This window comes from Lissotriton helveticus, chromosome 1_1 (genome assembly GCF_964261635.1).
Source record: "Lissotriton helveticus chromosome 1_1, aLisHel1.1, whole genome shotgun sequence".
NCBI lineage: Eukaryota > Metazoa > Chordata > Amphibia > Caudata > Salamandridae > Lissotriton > Lissotriton helveticus.
Window position 1 is genome coordinate 1,058,346,994 of NC_136057.1, and position 19,310 is coordinate 1,058,366,303.

The 19,310-nt window shown below is 46.0% G+C and overlaps 1 protein-coding gene across 1 annotated transcript in view; it reads left to right on the forward strand.

The window, feature by feature from the left end:
- The window catches only part of LOC144820832 (uncharacterized), a 933,795-nt gene extending 915,307 nt beyond the window's left edge, over window positions 1-18,488 (forward strand). The window contains exon 27 of the mRNA XM_078677961.1: window positions 16,322-18,488. Coding sequence (XP_078534087.1) covers window positions 16,322-17,328 — 1,007 coding nt within the window. The 3' untranslated portion in view covers window positions 17,329-18,488. The remainder of the gene's footprint in view (window positions 1-16,321) is intronic.
- The last annotated feature ends 822 nt before the right edge of the window (window positions 18,489-19,310 follow it).

Below are 19,310 nucleotides of genomic sequence, written 5' to 3' on the forward strand. Positions count from 1 at the left end.
TTCGTTGGCTTGGTAGGTCAGCAGAGTCTGTGGCCTCCACTTCATGTTGGAGAACTGCCTGTCTTTTAGAGATCCCTGCCAGGTAGGTGGGGATCTCTTTGCCTGCAGCAGAGCTGCTGGTGCGGTGGCTCCAGTAATGGCGCTGAAGTTTTGCCGGGCAGGAGCCATGTTTGTTGCACCCATTTGGTACACATTTTTAGGTCGCGTCTAGCAGCGTGCATGCGCTGATCTGTGAGGCTTCTTGTGTTTACTCTGTGTGGGTCTGACTCCACCCACACATTGGATTGGCTTTTGCGTGTGTCTTTCAATAATGAAATTAGGCAAATGGCTAAAGGCGGTGCATGTCCCACCTCTTTTGTAATGTTCACTCCCACCGTGTTTTGCTCTCGGGAGCGAGCAGCGGTGGCAGGGTGACAGCTGCATTCCTCGTGGGTCAGGTTACTATTTACACATAACGCGCTGTGCTTTCGCTTTTTTTGCTGTCTATTCTGCTTTTATCCAGTGCAGTCTCTCCGTCAAGCAGTTGTACTCCAGGCTTAGGGCTATCTTGTTCTAATACAGGTTTATTCCAGGGCGATCTGATTCTATTGTTACCTTGCATTTCATTCTTATTTTCATTTCACTCTTGACCTGGGGGTCCCTCACTCTCTTGTAGCCCTCGCCAAACGCTGTCTTCTTCAGGTGGAGCCTCGGCCCAGTGCTGTAGTGGAGGCTGCATTACAGCCTCGTTCTCGCCCTATCGCTTGTTCTGTGTATTGGTGCCCATATGTTTGTGGCAGCACCGCAGCAAGAGGGCTCTGCATCCAGCTCATACTGCCAAAGGGTTTGTGTCAGATGTCGGGTTTCGTTTTCTATCATGCTGGCATCCTTGCTTACACATACACCCATCCCCTTCATTTTTAAAGCTGCAGGCGTATTAACATAATACTGTATTTCAACTTAAATATTCTTGTGCATGGACCCAGTATTTGTATTGGGGCCATTTAAACATCTATAACCGAGTGTTAGACAACATAAGATGAAAGTAATTTACCGTTGCCGTTCATTCTGGGACTTCTTAACCCCGCAACAGAGCTGAAAGCTAATAAAAGCAGCGGAGCAACAGCCGGACAAAATGATAGCTGCCTCGAAAGAAAACCAAAGTATGAACGCACTTCTAGATGACATAGCCTCATTCCATAACCATGGTTACCTTTACTCAGCAGATTTGAACAAACATAAGCTTCTGTGTATCCAAATTGCAGATCTGCCTTAAGACCCTTAACGTGGCGCCGTGTGTGTGGAAATACACTGTCTTTTCAGTTTTTTAAACAAAAGTTTGGAGGGATATTTGGTGCAGCACACAAGCGCGGTTTGGTTTCTGGCGCACATAGCCATGGCTGCAGCGCACAGAGACCCTAAACTGCCGCACACAGAGGAAAAAATTAGAGGGAACATTGTTCATAACTGTCCTTTATGTCTTCTCACTCTAAAACGGCTTTCCTGTAGCTATCACTTCTGCCAGAAGAGTGAGTGGGCTTCAGGCTCTTTGCTTCTAAACCCCCTTTTCTTTCTGTTTATCTGGACAAGGTGGTTTTAAGAACCTGTCCTTCTTTCTTGCCGAAGGTTGTCGCGCCCCTTCCACATCGGGCAGGCCATCACTTTGCCCACTTTCTTGCCGCCTCCGCATCTTTCAAAAGAGGAAGAGAGGCTCCACCGTCTGGACCCAAAACGTGCGCTTTCGTTCTATCCGAAGCGCACACAACAGTTCCGGGTGGATGACCAGCTCTTTGTTGGCTACGTGGGCGCCAAAAAAGATCAGGCCGTGCACAAACGAACAATCTCTGGGTGGTTCGTTCTATGCATCAAAGCATATTACTCGTTGGCCAAGAAGGAGCCTCCTGTGGGGCTGCGTGCCCATTCTACTAGGACAACAGCAGCAACTACTGCCTTGGGACGCAGCGTTCCCTTGCAGGACATTTGTCAGGCAGCTACGTGGGCCTCACTGCGTTTACCAAGCATTATTGCCTTGACAGTCAAGTACGGAGAGACTGCTTCTTCGGCCGTTCTGTTCTCCTTGACTTTCTGGTGTTATCTTGTTCGCAGACCCACCACCGGGGTTGGTATTGCTGGGGTATCTATTCTAAGGTACGGAATCTATCACTAACGTGTCTCTTTCAGATGCACAAGTTACTACTGCGTAACGATATATCTTTAAGAGACATTAGTGATAGATTCCTTACAGACTCACCCATCCTCCCCGTTCTGCGAACTAATTTCTAGGGTTAAGGTCATCCCTTTCAGGGCCCTAGTATCATGGCACCAGTGGTCAGTTTCTTGCATGGCTCTGCGTTCCAGGCGCGGAAAGTCGTGTAGAGAACTGACTTCAGCACGCATGGGTGGCGCCTAAGTAATCTCCGTGACGCCAGCGACGGACTCGGAGCCGCACGACGCCACCTACCGACGCACAGAGGTACTGCTAACAAAAAACGTTCCGGATCCAGTCTGGTGCCTGGGGATACTCTAAGGAATCTATCACTAACTAATGTCTCTTACAGATCTATCGTTACACACACACAAGTAGTAACTTGTGCGTTTTGTGACTTGCTGGCTGATGCGAGGAAAGCACGATGATGCTTTCTTAGTTCGATTGTAATAACAGCAAAGCAGTCTTTGTTTTTCCCTCATTTTCCACCCAGAGGACAAATTCAGAGCACTTTGTCAGAGCATTCTGGTGTCCTGCTGTGGACAGAAGACCTCACTCAACAAAAAGCAGACCCTTTACTTTTCATCGGCTAAACTTGAAATGCATGCCAATGATTTGCTTCGGGAACGTAGCATAGCTTGTTCTTAAAATAAATAAATACATTCTTCACAGAAATTGCATGTGTGGTGCATTATCACTGCACTCAAAGCTTAAAGTTTTCCACATGTTCCATTACAAAGATTTATTTCCTTGGTTATATAATCTCTAGGCATATTTCAACAGAGTATGTTGGAAAACTGCCGTAGCCCCGCAGAGCGAAAGAAGAGAAAACGAAGTGTAAAGTAAACTCTTTTGATGTACTATATTGAATGATACCAAAACCGTTACTTTGCTTCAAAAGCTGCTAATCAGAATAAGATAGTCGGCATCATTCAGAAAATGAAACCTCGTAGTAATCATTTAAAGGATTCTTGTTTTATTATTCAAATTACCCCTTCATGTGTTTATTTGGGCATGGTCCTAGGTGTCACTGACCCTTGTAATTTGTGGCCCCTTGAACAAGGTCTGTTTTTGCTGAAAAAACTTGGCTTCTTAAAACGTATATTTTTTGTAACCATTTTAAACATGGACTTCAAAACCTCAGCTTGCAAAATATTTTTGGACAGAACTCAGGACTAATTGATGTGTGCAAAATAATATGGGGAAAACGAAGGTTGTGTTTTTCCCTATGTCAGTTTATTTCAGCCACTGACAACTACTTTGGTTTACATTCCAGGCCATCATTTGTTAGTCACGTTATCACTAATGCTAGAAACCACCCATTCCAATCAATCTGGATATGCCCCTGTAGTGACAATCCATCTTTCAACCGCTAAGTCCTATTCTCTCAGTATAGGAAAGCAAGCAATTTCACACTTCAGCTTTGTAGGGCTTCTTCAGTGATCTTCAACTTGAATCCTATTACAAAGTAAGCAGATTTCTGAACTTAAGTATCGCACAAAGGGTGTGTCTCTGAGAAAAACAAAAGAGATGATGACTGAAATGCATCAGTATGTCCATCTTTATTGGAAAGATCGATATTAGAAATGAAAGATTGTTTCAATATAGCTCTACAATGTCATTTAAGAGGCAAGCATTAAATGTATAAACAAATTACATCATGGTGTAGATTATTTCCGCACCCCAAAAAGAATTGCAGTTCATTTTTGCAGGAGCAAAGCTGCCAACATTTTTCTTTTGAGGGTAACTCTGCAATATATATTTAAAAGAGCAGCACGTGAAACCTTTTTATTTCTTGTTTTTTCTGTAGTTTAAGGTTCAAGGCCACTTCAGATTGTTATGTCCTTTTGCATTTTCTCTATATAAAAGCATTCTTTTTAATCCTACTGTGCTGAGCGGGATACTAAGTTGGTCAAGGAGAAGAGGCAATGTGTGAAATCTGTAGGAAGGATATACCACCTTCTGACAAGCTAAGATTGACAAAGTTATTTAGCCTGCAGTTATTATTATTTTGATGATAACTGACCGGTCACACATGTGTTATTACCCATTGCCCTCCTATCTAATATTTGCTTTTCAAAGAATTCATTTTTTGTAGAGCCGAAAAGTGAAACTGAGTAATGTTCCTATTGCTAACTAATTTTTGACAATAGTAAGGGTTTCCAGATCTTGTCTAATGGTGTGGGAGATTTAATAATCTGAATAATGAGTACCCATCAGAAATATTGTTAATATTGGGTGAGTTTTTACCTAGTTGAGTCATCTCATTGCCAGTATGCATTCTGTACTATGAAATGAAAGCTGAGATATAGTGATGAATCTGTCCTAGAGGAATGTATGTGTTTCATAGAGATTGTACATCTGATGGAGACATATAGCCCCAGATTCCTTACCTTTGAATTTCTTAGGCGTCAGAAGACTTTTGCTTGAACAATAGCCTTGCGCGCCAGTAAATGGTGTTGGTCAGCTCTGCGTGATGTCGGGGACATTGTTTGTGCTGGTGGTGATGTTCGCGTCACCTATATAGGCACGACCTCGCTTCGTTGACGTCAGTTCTTTTCTTTCCGTGCCAACTAGCACAGATCCGTGAAGAGAGCTACACTCTGTCACTTTTAACAGGCGTGTTTCTACGTTTTGTCAATGATTGTTTGTGTGTAGGTTTTGCCAAACATGTTGAAGAAGACTTCTGGATTCAAACCCGGGAGGGGGGAGGGGGGAGCAGAAAGCCCAGTAGACACCATTTTTTTTTTATTGACGTTGGGGTGGGGGCTGCCCAAAAAGAGCATGGCAATGCCCCCTCACAGAAATGTTAGTCTTTCTGCTCCCCCTAGGGGGCAGATGGGGGCAGTAGCGCCCAATCTGCTCCCCGGGGGCAGAAAGCCCACTAAAAAGCAGGGATTTTTTTTTATTGATGTTGAGGTCCGGGCTGCCCAAGAAGGGCATGCGCATGCCCCCCACCAGAGAAATGGCAGTCTTTCTGCTCCCCCAGGGAGCAGACAGGCGCAGTAGCCCCCAATCTGCCCCCTGGGTGAGGAGTGTGGGGGCAGAAAGCCCACTAGAAACCAGGGATTTCTTTTTTTAATAATGTAGGGGTGGGGGCTGCTCAGAATGGGCATGATAATGCCCCCACCCCAAAAACAATTACCAAGCCATACCTCTCTGGAACTCCCCTGGGTGTCTTGTTTTCAGAAATGTGTGGGCTTCGTAGATTTCCAAGATGGCCGCCGAGCCTGGGGCCAAAAACCCAGGTGACCCCCCTTGCAAAACCAGGTTGTTTTGTGATAGGTCATTTTGATGTCTCCTCAATACGTTTTGGGCCCTTTCCTGTCGCAGGTGCTTGACCCACCCACGCGAGTGAGGTCTAATTTTTATCGAGAGACCTGGGGGTACACTGGGTAGTAGAAAATGTGTGGATCCACATGGATTCCAGAACTTTCCCACACAGAAATTTGAATAAAAAGTGATTTTTACAGCTAAATTTGAGGTTTGCAAGGGATTCTGAGTAGGAAAACGTTGGAGGACCCATGCAAGCCGTACCTTGCTGGACTCCCCCGGGTGTCTAGTCTAAAGAAATGTGTGGGCTTGGTAGTTTTCCCAGATGGCCGCCGAGTCCAGGGCCATAAACTCAGTTGACCCCATTGCTGTAGGCGCTGTTCTGTCTGGTCTGTTGACTTCTACCTGTGGTAGGATCAGCTGCCCTCTTCGCGGGGTGTGTTCCTGGTGAGGGGGGACTTGCCTTCTTTCTGCCTCGTCTCCGTGGCGCCTCTGGGTGGATCTACTTCCTCTTCCTTGTCTTGGCCCTGGATGGAGGTTTTTGTTACCTGATGTAGGCTTGGGGTGCTTCGGCCTCCTCTTGCCTTGCCCCGGTTTCCTCTGCGGAGTGTGAACAGGCTTCCTCTCCCTTTCTTCTTTCCTCATCCCCCTTAGGATTGGTGGTGTTTTGATTGTAGGGGTTTCCCTAGCCTGGGGTGACAGGGCTCTTCGCCCTGCCCGTCGGACTCGTTCCCTATGGGACCCTCTGTTATGTCCAGGCTGGTGGGGTCCTCTCGCAGACCCTCCGCCTCCGTGGGTATGGCTAGGGTATCTATTCTACGTTAAGGAATCTGCGGTTAGTAGTCTCTATCAGATGTACAAGTTACTTACCTTCGGTAGCAATGTATCTGGTAGAGCCGATTCTAGCTGCAGATTCCATCACGACCCACCCTTCCTCGCCGTTCTGTGAGGGACTTCAGCTTGCTCTTCCGCACTCGCCTGCCTCTGGGTCCCTTGTCTTCTGCGAGTGCCCTCTTTCACTCCTCCCTAGCGGGATGCTTGTTGGTGGGTTTGCATCCATTCCTCCTTTCTGGTACGTGACTGGTAGGTTCATGTGTGCTCCTGCGTCCCTACACTCTGGTGCTTCCAGTGTGGGGCCTTCTCCTTTTTCCTTGTTTGGAGTTTCTGATTCATGAGCAGTCGTCTGCGTTGGGGTCTCTTGGCTGGGCCTCAGCCTTGGCTCCTTTCAGGGGACACAACTCTCCATAGTGGTTTTGTCTTGGGATGAACTGTTGTTGCTCTTCTGTCTTTCACTGTTAATGGACTGTGGGTGCAGACTTCGTCTGCTGCATAGTTTTTCATATGCTTTTCCTGTCTCCAGGGAGAATGTTGTATTGTTTGCGGGGTTGTTTTGCAGTTGCGGTGACTGCTCTTCCCTTCTATGACTTTCGGTGCACGGTGCCTGGCACGTTCCCGAATGGGCTGTTCCCCTCCATTCGCTTCTTTCCTTTTTGTTTGTCTCCTGTTTTGCACACTGTTCCCATATTCTCACAGTTTTTGTTTGTGATGGCTCCGCGTTGTGGCGCGGAAAAGTTCTTCAAAGAAAACAGATGTGAGCGTGCCGGGGTGGGGCTTATGTGACCTTGCTGACGTCAGGCACGCGGACGACGTCAGGGCGGAGTCGCGCTGTGCCGCCCCCTGCGCACAGAGATGCTGGGAAAGAAAAAATTCCAGATCCAGTCTCATGCCTGGGGATAATTCTACGTTAAGGAATCTGCGGCTAGAATCATCTCTACCAGATACATCGTTACCGAAGGTAAGTAACTCGTACTTCAATCCTGAAGGCAGGGTGCTGCGTTATAAGTGTGTGGATGCCCCTGCATGAGGAGGACACCCCTACACACCCCAAAGTCGATTCTCCAAGCTTTGTAAGCGCGGTAGACATTTTGATGCATATAGTGGCCATCCGTCACTACGCAATGGCTAACTATACAGTGGTTATCTATCAAACATTACTGGTGTTCGAGATATTATTCCATACACTGGGGGGGGGGGCTACTCCGGGTAACAGCCTTTTAGGGTCTGCTTGCAAGCTAGTGCTGCAACTGACCACAGACACAAACCTGCCCTCCTGCTGCTAAGCTGAGCTCGAGGAGGGGGAGGTAGAACAATGTTTTCTGTCACAGTGAGGTGTGAACCCCACTCAGACAGGAATTAGTGTATTGGGATGGGTGGGGGCCCTTGCCAGCGCCACCAAACTGCTTTGAAGGGCACATTTGGTACCCCCATTGCATACTCTGGTTTGAGCCAGTTCAGGGAGGCCTTAGCCCCCCGCTTTAGCGCAAAACTGGTCAGTCTCTCCCCTGGAAGGGACCCCGGAGTCATCCTAACCCCTTTCTTAGGGTATAAAAGGGCTTACCTGTGGGTGGGTCCTCAGATTCGTCATGGGACAAGACCCAAGCCTGAAACCACGTCACTCTTTGACCTTCTGGACACCTGGACTGCACCCTTAACCGAGACTCCATCAAGGAAGATTCCTGCTGCCCCTGGTCTCACTTTTCTTCAGGTTTTCTTTGTCGTCTGTGTCTGTGCCTTTTCCAGGATCTTCAACAGACCTGTGGGCATCAAGGACACCCAAAGTAATCTCCCTTGGAGTGATGGAGTCACTCCCCTGCCTCTGAAGGCACCGCAACAAAGCTGAGCGGTCTGCTACTCCTGATGTCCCACAGACTTTGAAAGGCTCAGCAACACAAGTGGTGGTTCTGCAACTTCCTTGAGGCCAGGCCTGTCCTCTCAGCAAGTTTGAGGCCAGCTTCTCTCATCGAAACTTCTGGGACCTGAACCCCTGTCCTCTGCCTTCAGAGATCTTCGGGCTACAAGAAGCTTCAGCCTCCAGCATATCTTCCTGCCAAGATCTTTGTCCTTACCGCATCCTCTGCACCGTGGGCCTTCATCTTTGGTTAGCTGCTCACGGTCTTCTTGCGATTCCTGTGCCTTTGGTCTGTGGGTCCTCTTGAGTGTCTTCTCTTGCTTCAGTGGGCTCCCCTGCTTGCTACGGCCTGCTCTGACTCTCCCTTGGACCTTGCTGGTCCCAACGTTGCTCCTTCTTAGTTTACCATGCTTGTTGCAGTTGCCAAGGCTTGTTGGTGCTCCCGTGGGACACCGACCCACTTGTTCTTGATTTCCGACATGGGAAAGCTTGTGAACGGCTCCTGGTCTTCCTCAGCGTCACCTGGACCTCACAGCTGCAGCGACAATTTCACCATCATCACTCTTGCATCTTATGTCATCAGTGGGATTTGCTCTTCCGTGGCTCCTGGTCACCTCTGAGTGGCATAGACTTTGTCCCTTCTGCTTGCAGGTTCTTTTCTTCAAGAATCCACCCTTGGATTCCACCGGACTCTTGCACAGTCTTCGCCAGCTGGTTCTTTTCTGAAGTCCGCCATCGTGGTCAACAGCGGTTTCCGACTCACTTCGGACCTATGCACCCGGATTCCCTGGTGTAGGTATCCTGGTTCCTGGGGTATCCACGGGTGGGGGACTCTCCAACCTTCTATCTTCCACAGGGTTTCTTCAGGGTTCACTGGGAAGGGTCCTTCTTCAAAACTGCAACCACACTTTCCCGTTGACCTGTATTGAGTATGCTGCTCTGTTTCCACTCTGCACACAGCCTCCAAGCTGTTACTGGGTACATACCTTTGGTAATTCCTGTGTCCTCAGCTCTTCTGAGTCGCCAGGTCCAAGTCCCGACTTTGGTCACAGTTCTCATTCCACTTTCTTAGTATATGGTTTAGTCTCCCCCTGGAGACCACTGTGTATTGTGCTTACTTACCTCTTGCAATTGAATTATTATTGTGCATTTCCTGCTGATATCTCTGGGTTGGAGATATCCCAATGTGTTAGTGAGTGTTGTGTAATAAATAGACATATTTTTTTAACTGCAGTGTGTGGTTCTTTTTAATTTAACCTACACTATGAATATACCTGGTAAAACAAGATGATTAACACTCCTTCTGGACTAAGCCTGCTTTCCACAGCTACCGCTTAGAGAGCTTTCTAATGTTGTCTCAGACCACTGAAAACCACAGTAACGATTATCTGGATTAGTGATAGGTGCGTCACTTAGCGAAGTATGCACCATATACTAAGCCAGCCTCCTACAGTAAGGCACACCAATTCTCCACGATGTCTAAAACCCAGAGGTCTCTAGTGACAGACCTCCAGTGAGGAATAACATAGGTAATCCGTCCTCCCACGGGACAAGCATGCTGTAAAATGGTGGAGTTGGAGCTGCTTTCCTGCAAACACGGTGGAAGGGGAAGTTGAGGAAGAGACTTGCTGACGGGCAGAAGCCCGCAGACAATCTCTGCCCCTTCCCCTGTAGGTCTTGTAAAAGGGATCTGTGCCTTGCTGCTGCTGCCAACTTCTTCCCTGAAAGGACCGGTTCCTTGAAAATCCTCAAAACTTGGGAAATTGCCTATAATCCCTAGGCTGGGTCTAAAGTCCCAAGGATTTCGCAGTCGGACTGCTGTCCTCAAATCTCTGAAGCACAGAGTCAGCCTTGGCCCCAAACAAACGAGACCCATCGAATGATAAGTCTAAAAGAGTAGCCTGGACATACGGTGAAAAACCAGATCGCCTCAACCGGACATGTCTAGTAGCCAGAGAAGAACCCATGGCTCTTGTCATAGAGTCCACAGTGTACAGCCCTGATTGTATAACTTGGCTGGCAGCCACTTGTGCATCCGACAACAGTTCAGAAAGATGACCTTGAAGTACCGTTGGCAACTTTGGGACGACCTTCTCTCAGTCCATTAAGGCCTGAACAGAACACCCCAACAGACAAGTTGCATTAGTACACTTAAGGGCCATACTCCCTGAAGAAAAGATTTTTTGGGCCGACTGCTCCAACCTTTTGGACTCCCTATCTGCAGGTGGGGTAAGGAAAGAGCCTGCCGACAACTTGGAGGAGCAAGAAACCTGAACCACTAGACTCTCGGACGAAGGGTCGATGACAAAAACGCCAGGTCTCCAGGAGATACTTTATATCTTCTGGACACTTACCTAGAAACTGCAGTAGGGGTGATGGGCTTTTGCCAGATTTCCAAGATAGGCTCTGTTAAAGCCTCATTGAATGGCAATAATGGTTCTGATGAAGAGGCCGACTAAATAAGTTCTTCAGTAGGTAAACTTTAATTTGGCATATGGAAGAGACAAGTCCAACAATTCTGCAGCCTTTCTTATCACTGCATGATAAAACGGCACTTCCAGAGGTGGCAAACCATTAGGCGACACTAGCTCCTACTCAGTGGAGGTATCTAATCCACTCGCCTCCTGCATGCCTTCGAAGTCAGGATCCAAATCCACAATTTTACCCACTTCAGCACCTTCATGCTCTTCATGTATACCTTTCTTCTTCCAACAGCCTCTCGACGGCGGTGGAGGTGTCTTGCTCAATAAAGGATCATTTTTTATAAGAGACAGTGGTCCCTGGGACAATGGGGAATGTATATATAATTAATATAGACCCAGTCAGTACTATATTTGTGCCAGTATCCAGCCGGATAAAGGCAATTTTAATATGCAAAATAGTTTCAGGGATTAGGTATGCAGATAATACACACAACACTCTGTAAGGCATGGGTAGCAATAACTAGTATGGATTATGCGTGAGAGATGGCGTTGTGTCTATAGTTAAGAGAGTCGAGGTATCTGTGGGAGTAGTAACTCATCCATGCATGGTAAACCAACCTGAGATGCAAAATCCATTCCCAATGTTATGCCACGCTACTTGCCAACCCCCCAACACTCCCTCCTTTCTTTTTCAGGTCAACGCGCTTCGCCGGCAATAATGCAACTTTATCTACTGCCCGCTAGCATAGGGCCACATTGCAGGTATTGAGATTGTTGTTTTCGGCTACACTTGAGCGTACAAATCGGTCGGCTCTTGAGCACGTAAACAACGGCCGTCACCACGTACTTCTTCACTGATACACTCACCGGCGCACTTTGCACACCATTATTTTGGCACCTTGCTTCCTGACGTCACCGGCTGTTCACCTTATGCACTAAATTTCCTAATGCATGGATGAGGTACTACTCCCACAGATACCTCGACTGTCTCAACTATAGACACAACACCATCTCTCACGCATAATCCTTACTAGTTATTGCCACCCATGTAACATGCCTTACAGAGTGTTGTGTATATTATCTGCATACTTAATCCCTGACTCCCGACCTTGTACGTTGTCACTTCTTTCCCCCTTTTGTCTCCTTATTTTGTCCATACTTAATGTACAGTAAATTACAGGCAACTGTTTTAAGGGCACTTTATCTGATAGTCCTGATGATGATCCTATATCTTACAGACTAGGATCGAAACGCCGTCGACATAGTTGTCAACCTTATTCACAGTGATTCTTGCATTTGATATTGTGTAAAGGTGACCTCTTTAAGTGTTGTTTCACAATTTCTATATTGCTCTATAGAAACAACCACAAACTGCCTGAGCCGTTTTACTTTGTCTGTTTTACATGGTGTCTATAGATACAGGCTTGTATCCCACTGTTATTTGACTCGCAATTTTTGTTCTATTTTCTTAAACTATTTTGCATATTAAAATTGCCTTTATCTGGCTGGATACTGGCACAAATATAGTACTGACTAGGTCTATATTCATTATATATACATTCCCCATTGTCCCAGGGACCACTGTCTCTTATAAAAAAGTTAGTTCCAAGCTCCCTGACTGATCCTATTTGGGTGCCCTTGTTTTTGTTTACAATAAAGGCTCATGGCCTTCCGGCAATGGCATTTGTATCAGCAGTCTCGGTGCCGGCCGAGGCCAGGTCAAAGGAAACATAGGCTTGAATGGCAAGAAAGGAGCCTTCTGTGGGGTGGGAAACCTCCAAGTGAATATGGAAGCGGGCAATTGGGGCCTGCAGGCACACCAGATGAAGTTGCAGCCCTCGCAAAAATGTTAAACATAGCATTTAGAAAGTTGGATGGATCTGAGCGTGGATTCCTGAACGTCTGATATACCGGATCTTAGTTCGAGGGCCCTGGGGCCGTACGAGGACGCACCAAATCTGACTCCCGCTGAGGAGTCTGAGTCCTCAGCCCTGGTGCTGGAGTCACAGGCTTCGGTGCCGGAGGTGGAGTCACAGGCTTCAGAGACGCAGGAGGAGTGTTACATCTCGGAGCCGGAGACAAAGTAGGAGCCATTCTCAGAGACTAAGTTGTAGATATTTCAGCTCTACCCCGGAGTGTTGGATTCGCAGAGGTCTACTTCAGAGACTCGTCTTTAGATGTGCATCACCATGACCCATGGCACTGCTTCTTCTTCTGCTTCCTCTTGGAAGATCTTGAGGTATGGGGAGACAGCGACTTTGAATGAGGTTGAGCTCTCTGATGACCCCTCTTTAGCTTCTTGGCCCTAGTCATAAACAACTTAGCCCCCCTTTCCTTCAAGGCCTTAGGGTTCATCTGTCTACATGACAAACAAGCCTCGACATCGTGGACTGATGACAAGCACCAGGGGCAATCCTCATGCGGGTCAGTAATAGACATTTGACCACCGCATTCCCTACAGGGCTTGAAATTGGACTTTCTTGGAGAAGACATATTCAGCAGCCACAATGTTGTAGCAATACATACCCAAGAAATCTCCCAGAAATAGAGAGCCTTGAAAAAAAATAAGTTATGCATCGATGGCATGGGGAAAAAAGGGAACTGACGCCATCACGCCGACGAGGTCCTCTTATGGCTCCGATGACGTCACGTGGAGTTGCGTGCATAGCCAATACATTGTGAGGTCCTTTTCGACGTGGGAGAGCTATGGAGAAAAGGTTCTGTGAAATGCTGCATATTGGGGTAATTCAAAAGGTTAGGAATACACAGGCAGATCTATCCATCAGAATGGACTGGTATGAGGAATCTGGGTAGGGCCAGTGGCCTTGATACCTCTCCAGATTCTAGCCTGCTTTCACCTTCTTCCGTGGCTACGGAGTGTCGAAAGCTTGCTCTGTATATACTATACCAAAGTAAAGTATAGTGTGCAAAAAGTCCAGTGGATCCCTAGAGTGTGTTAAGCATTTATTGTATTCACTTTATCAAGGACTGATTATACACACTCAAAGACAGAATCCAGACCAATTAGGTAAGTATAAAAAAGGTACACTTATGTTTTATTTCTAGAACCAAGCAGGATTTGGCACAGATAAGTAGAATATACTTTCAAATGCAAAACTTTACAAGGAAATGCAATTGTGAATGGAATTGGAATCGTTACAGGTTTGTATTTGCTTTTAAAACAAGTTAGAATACATAGAAATTACTTTGATTACTTTTCAGTAACTTTGACTTCTTTGGGTGATATGTCGAGATATCTCACAAGAGGACTTAAAAGTTACAGGTAATTATGACAGTTTTTGGTATTAAGGAAAAGTTATTTTGTTTTCCATACAAAAGTCAGGTGAACAACTATAACATTTTTACCACTATAATCATAACATTGGTTCCTATAGGAGAAAAAGAAGGTTTAGAGTTTTCAGGTAAGTAAACGACCTGCATGTGTGGTTTTTGGGGTTTATGACCAAGCTTCAACAAGTTCCAGTTAGCCACTCAAATTGCACCACCGGCGGTACTAGGGCGGCCTGAGTGTACAGGCCCAATGCTAGCAAATAGGGCCAGGGGCGGTCGGTTGGGGGCTGCTTACGAGCAGGCCGTTATGGGAGCAAAGCTCCTGGGGTTACGATCGGCACTGCAGGGGCCAACAATAAGCACAGGAACTGCACCACCATTGACCTAGAGGCAGCCAGATGGAGAGTGCCAAGGAGACCTCTGGATCCTTGTGATTTGCAATAGAGATCTCTGGTTTGAAGAAAAGGCTGCAGGCTCGGGTACGGAGGACTTCTGAAGGCAACTACTTGCAGGAAAGGTAAGTTGCATTCTTGTGTGATGCCTGGATACTGTTGGTTTGGCCACAGTGGCGTCGGGTCGCAGGGGTGTCTTTAGGAGTTTGATCTTCTTACCAGCTACAGTCGTGGTCGGGGGTACCCTTCAGGTTAAGGCTGCAGGTGTCTGCTTGTAGCTGAAGGTAGGTTGGGGTTCACCAGAACCCAGGTCAAGATCGCGGGGAGACGTTGGCATGTGGTGTAGAGGGGTGCAGAACCGCTGAGCCGCCTGGATCCGGGTTCTTCTTTGTTTGAAGTCTTTGGCTGAGCAAATCCAGTGCTCATGGGAGGCAGTCTTTGAGATGAGTGCAGGGAGGTACTCTGGGTCCTGGGGGACTGCTAGCTGCTGGACACGCCAGGGTTTCGCTGTAGGCAGGTTGGAGTTGGGACAGGCAGTAGGGCTGGGGCGAAAACAGTTGGTGTCCTCTTCTTCCTGGTTCAGCACAGGTTTTTGGTCCTTCTTCTTTCTCCCTCGGACCTGAGGAGGCAAGGTTCAGGGTCACTTCTAAATACTAAATTTAGGGGTGTTAAAGGGATGTGCAGTTTGAGACCAATAGGGCCCTTCCATGGGGTGACTACACTCCCTATTATGCTACCTCCAGTGGGAGGGGCCATGAGCAGCTCTCTAATAGGCTGGGTCCTCTCATCTTCAAGATGGGGGCTGAGATGTGTGCTTCACCTCGCCTCCCCCACCTGATGGGCTTGGCAAACGGGGGCACACCTTATTTTTCCTGCTGATTCTCCTCCGGGAAGCAGGGGGGAGGGGGAGAGACACGCTGAGCATGTTGCTAGCAATGCGTGGGCCCCCTTGCATGTGCACATACCAGTGAATTACCTCGTAGGAGCAGCGGAGGCTCCTGCGGTCGCTGAAAGAGAAAAAACGCTTTAAGCAGGCAATTTTACACTATTGATGAAGGCACAGTACGTGGAAACTAGTGCGGTTAAGCCGCGAGGTTGAAAGTACATGCTAAATACCAGGAAATATTTGAGTAATCATTGTACAATAAGAGAACAGAGAGGAACTTATCTGAGTGCTGCTGGAGCAGCGAAGGAAGAGGGGACCGTTATGCATGCATGGGCATCCTGATTGAATTGACTGTTTTCTCTTTGGTTTTCCCAATGTGCCATGGGAAATGTAGTTTTGTTTCAGTGCCTTGTTTGAAAAAAGGCTGCTGTGAATAAAAGCGAACAGAAAAAAAGCCTAATCCTCGCCTCCGTGTCCTGCCATAGAATTATATCTCTCCTCTAGAAATGTATTTCCTGATCTGAGTCCATCAGACTTTCAAGTCCGTCTCCCCTTTATTGCCACGTTTGTGATAAGAGGTATGACAACCATAGAGTTCATTTATGCTTTATGTTTACAGATTCTTTTGCTACAGTCGTTCAGTCTGTTTTATAGGTCACAAACTTGAGTCTATTGCAATACATACAGATCCCAAGGTAGTAACCAAACCAGTTGAGACCTAAAATTAAATCTGCGTTTTACTGACACCAAGGTAAACAGTTGCAAATCAATGAGTACTCTTCCCATTGATATTAAGCAAGACATTTTAAAAAAGTGACACTTGCAGGTAATCTTTGCTGTGTTGTTTTCTGAAGTCTCCCTTTTGTTTGTTAGAACTGATTACAAAACCTTATCCATAAAAGATTTTTATATAGTGTCAGAGGTTACCTTAAACAAGACTCACTATAGACTAAAATTCAGTGCCTGGTTACAACTAGAACGGGCAGTGTGTAACGTAACTCAAGAATGAAAATATGCCATTGAGCTTCAGATATACTGGTAAATGTTTTAGTACCTTCTATCGTATCCTTTCTTTTACTTCTTGAAAATGAATGCATTCTTATAAAGATTTTCAGCCATTTGTTTTAGCTTGTTATTGTCTTGCAAATAACCATCTGCATGTTCTCTCTTTAAATCCAACAGAAGTTGAACCTCTGAGTATATGTGAGGTGAACCATGAGCAATTCATTGAAGACCTGAGCAAGCAAGAAATGGTAGAGAGTAACATGGAGGAGATTGAAATTGAGTGTACTGAGCAAACAGAAATTTTCAAAAAGGCAATTAAGACTAGAACAAAGCGGAAACGGTCTGCAGGAAATGGGATTGATACCTCAGTTGCAGGTGAGGGTGTAAGCAAAGTGCCTGCCCCTGTCAAGCGTCAAAAGACACTTACTGGAGAGAGAACGTTCACATGTACTGAATGTGGAAAAAGCTTCAGTCACAACTCCACTCTTAATAATCACCAGAGGACCCACACAGGCCTGAGGCCTTATGCTTGTACAAAATGTACAAAAACATTCATCAACAACACAAACCTCATTAACCATCAGAGGACCCACACTGGCGAGCGGCCATATATTTGTACTGAATGTGGACGAAGCTTTAGTCAGACCTCGCATCTCATTAACCATCAAAGAACACATACAGGGGAGAGGCCTTATGCATGTAGTGAATGTGGGAGATGCTTCAGCCAAAATGCACATCTTATTAACCATCGTAGAATACATACCGGAGAGAGACCATATGTATGTGCAGACTGTGGTAAAAGATTCAGTAACAATACCAATTTTATTAATCATCAAAGAATCCACACAGGTGAAAAACCGTATACATGTCGTGATTGTGGCAAGTGTTTTATTCAAAATTCCCATCTTATCAATCACCAGAGAACTCACACAGGGGAGAAGCCGTACGTTTGTGGTGACTGTGGGAAAAGTTTTAGCTGGTCAGCAAACTTGAACACACACCAGCGAATCCACAGAAGAGAGAAACGTCCAGAACCAGCACCTGAATGTGTGAAGACCTTCATGGAGCCTGCAATCATAATTATACATCATGAGGTGTACGCAGAAGAGTTTGTAGAGGCAGAAGATTGTCAAATAGCAGCAGTTGTAATTGGTGAAGGGCAAAGTATGGAACAAGGGCAGTGATCTAGTAGCAAGTATCTAGGGAACCAATGTAATCCAAAAGGAAAGATCAGGTCCATTGAGAAGTGGCGCCAGCACCATTGACCTTGTTCAGGCTTCGGGCAGAAGTGGTTGCTGGGCACGATGCAAGGACTGGAAAGAGTGTTGACAAGAAATGTCAGGGGTGAATGCAGAATAATTTCATAACCTGTTGGTTCCAGAATGGGGTTCATTCATACCACAGCCTGAATGATATCAGGAGCCCATATTGCAGGTGTTAGCTGACAGAAATTGTGAACATTGATTTGATGTGGGAGAATTTGTCAGCCTTCATCAAACAAATGAAATAGTACACGAGAAAAACGTTCTCTATATTGAGTAGATGTGGCAAGGGCTTCAAGCAGTTATCAGCCTTGATCACTTTTAAACTTTTTCCAGGGTTCTGTCAGAGATATGCCATGTGGCAGTCATTTCAACTGCTCTGAATGTTGCCAGCCTAAACTTTGCAGATATAATTATGTATGAACACTACAGATAATCAGTCTGTGGCACGGTGCAAACAGCCTGCTGTTCACTTAAAACATTAATGCAGCACAAGCTTTGTTTTAGCGCCTTGAGTAGAAGGGTTGAAGAGGACAGGCATATGATAGAGCTAATGAATGTGGGTAAGTGATAGTTATTTCCATGTGATTAGGAAAACTCTTTACAACACCAATGCACATGAAAAGAAACCAAAAGTTGTCAATCTTCATTGTATTGAGGGCAATAGAACCTACAGAGTGAAACCTTAGTCTATACCATATGTGCTGCACACGGATGCACTCTGAATTAGGTCTGTGAGGAAGTACAGAAGAGAATTTTGCTTTAATAAGTGGTGAATGTTGCGTCCCACCCTATCACTTCTTGTTTGAAAAATCTATTTTATCTTTTGTTGATATATTTAATAGGAGAAACCCAGCTTGATAAGTTATATATCCAGGAAAGTCACTGCAAAATACAGTGATGCAAGATGCCGCCCAGTTGCAATAAAAAGAAAGAATATGTGAACAAATGCAGATTTTGTAACTTAATAAAAATATTGAGTTCACATTTTGAATAAAAACAAATACAAAATCGATTAAAACACTGATAGCTCAAAGCCTATGTTAAGGCCATTAAAACAGCACATTCATGTTTTCCCTTTAGGGCCTGATGTTCTGTGAGTCTTTGTGTAGTAATATACGATGTATCGGTTGTTTTTGTTGGGCATCTTTCTGTCTTTGGTTCTCAAAGTCCGCTATTTAGGTCTCGCCTGACCAGCGCATGCGCTGCTCTGGCGAGACACTTAGGAGTGGAGTTTTAGAAATCTGACCACAGCTTTTTTTGGTGGTATAGAGCGTGCGGTTACGCGCACAATGACGAGCAGAGGCGCCATCTGGCTTTCCTCTCTCGTCATGGTGCGTGCACATCGCAACCAGTCGCCAGCCTGCTTTCACTTTTGCGCGGGCGCACCACTCGCGTGCTTTTTTACCTTTTCTTTCATGCACATCTTCCCACTGTGTGTTCCTTTCTCGCCCTCCCTCAGTTGTCGCTGCTTCCCCATTACCACTTTCCCTTACCGTTCTTGTTTTACATAACACTTAGCATTTTCATACTGTAAACAATTCTTAGTGAACTGGATTTAAGTAGTTGTGTATCATTTAGTTTTGTATGTGCCACAGCTGCTTTTACCGAGCCAGAAAACTCTCCTGGAACGCCGAGGAGCACCACAACACACCTCCTGTGCAAGCCCTTAACTATCAAGCTGGAAGCGTCACTGGACAACAAAGCAATCCCTCCCGAAGTTGACATCTGCATGAAGGTGAACAGAAGATACCCTGGGTTTTCAATCCTTTCAGAAATGCCACCTGAGCCTACTACGTATCTGTATTCGGCATTCCACTCCTGCTTAAGATGGCCAAACTCTTTTTCAGTATGGTGATGTATGCTAGTCATCATCATCAAGCAAGCTTTATTCAACGGTTGTC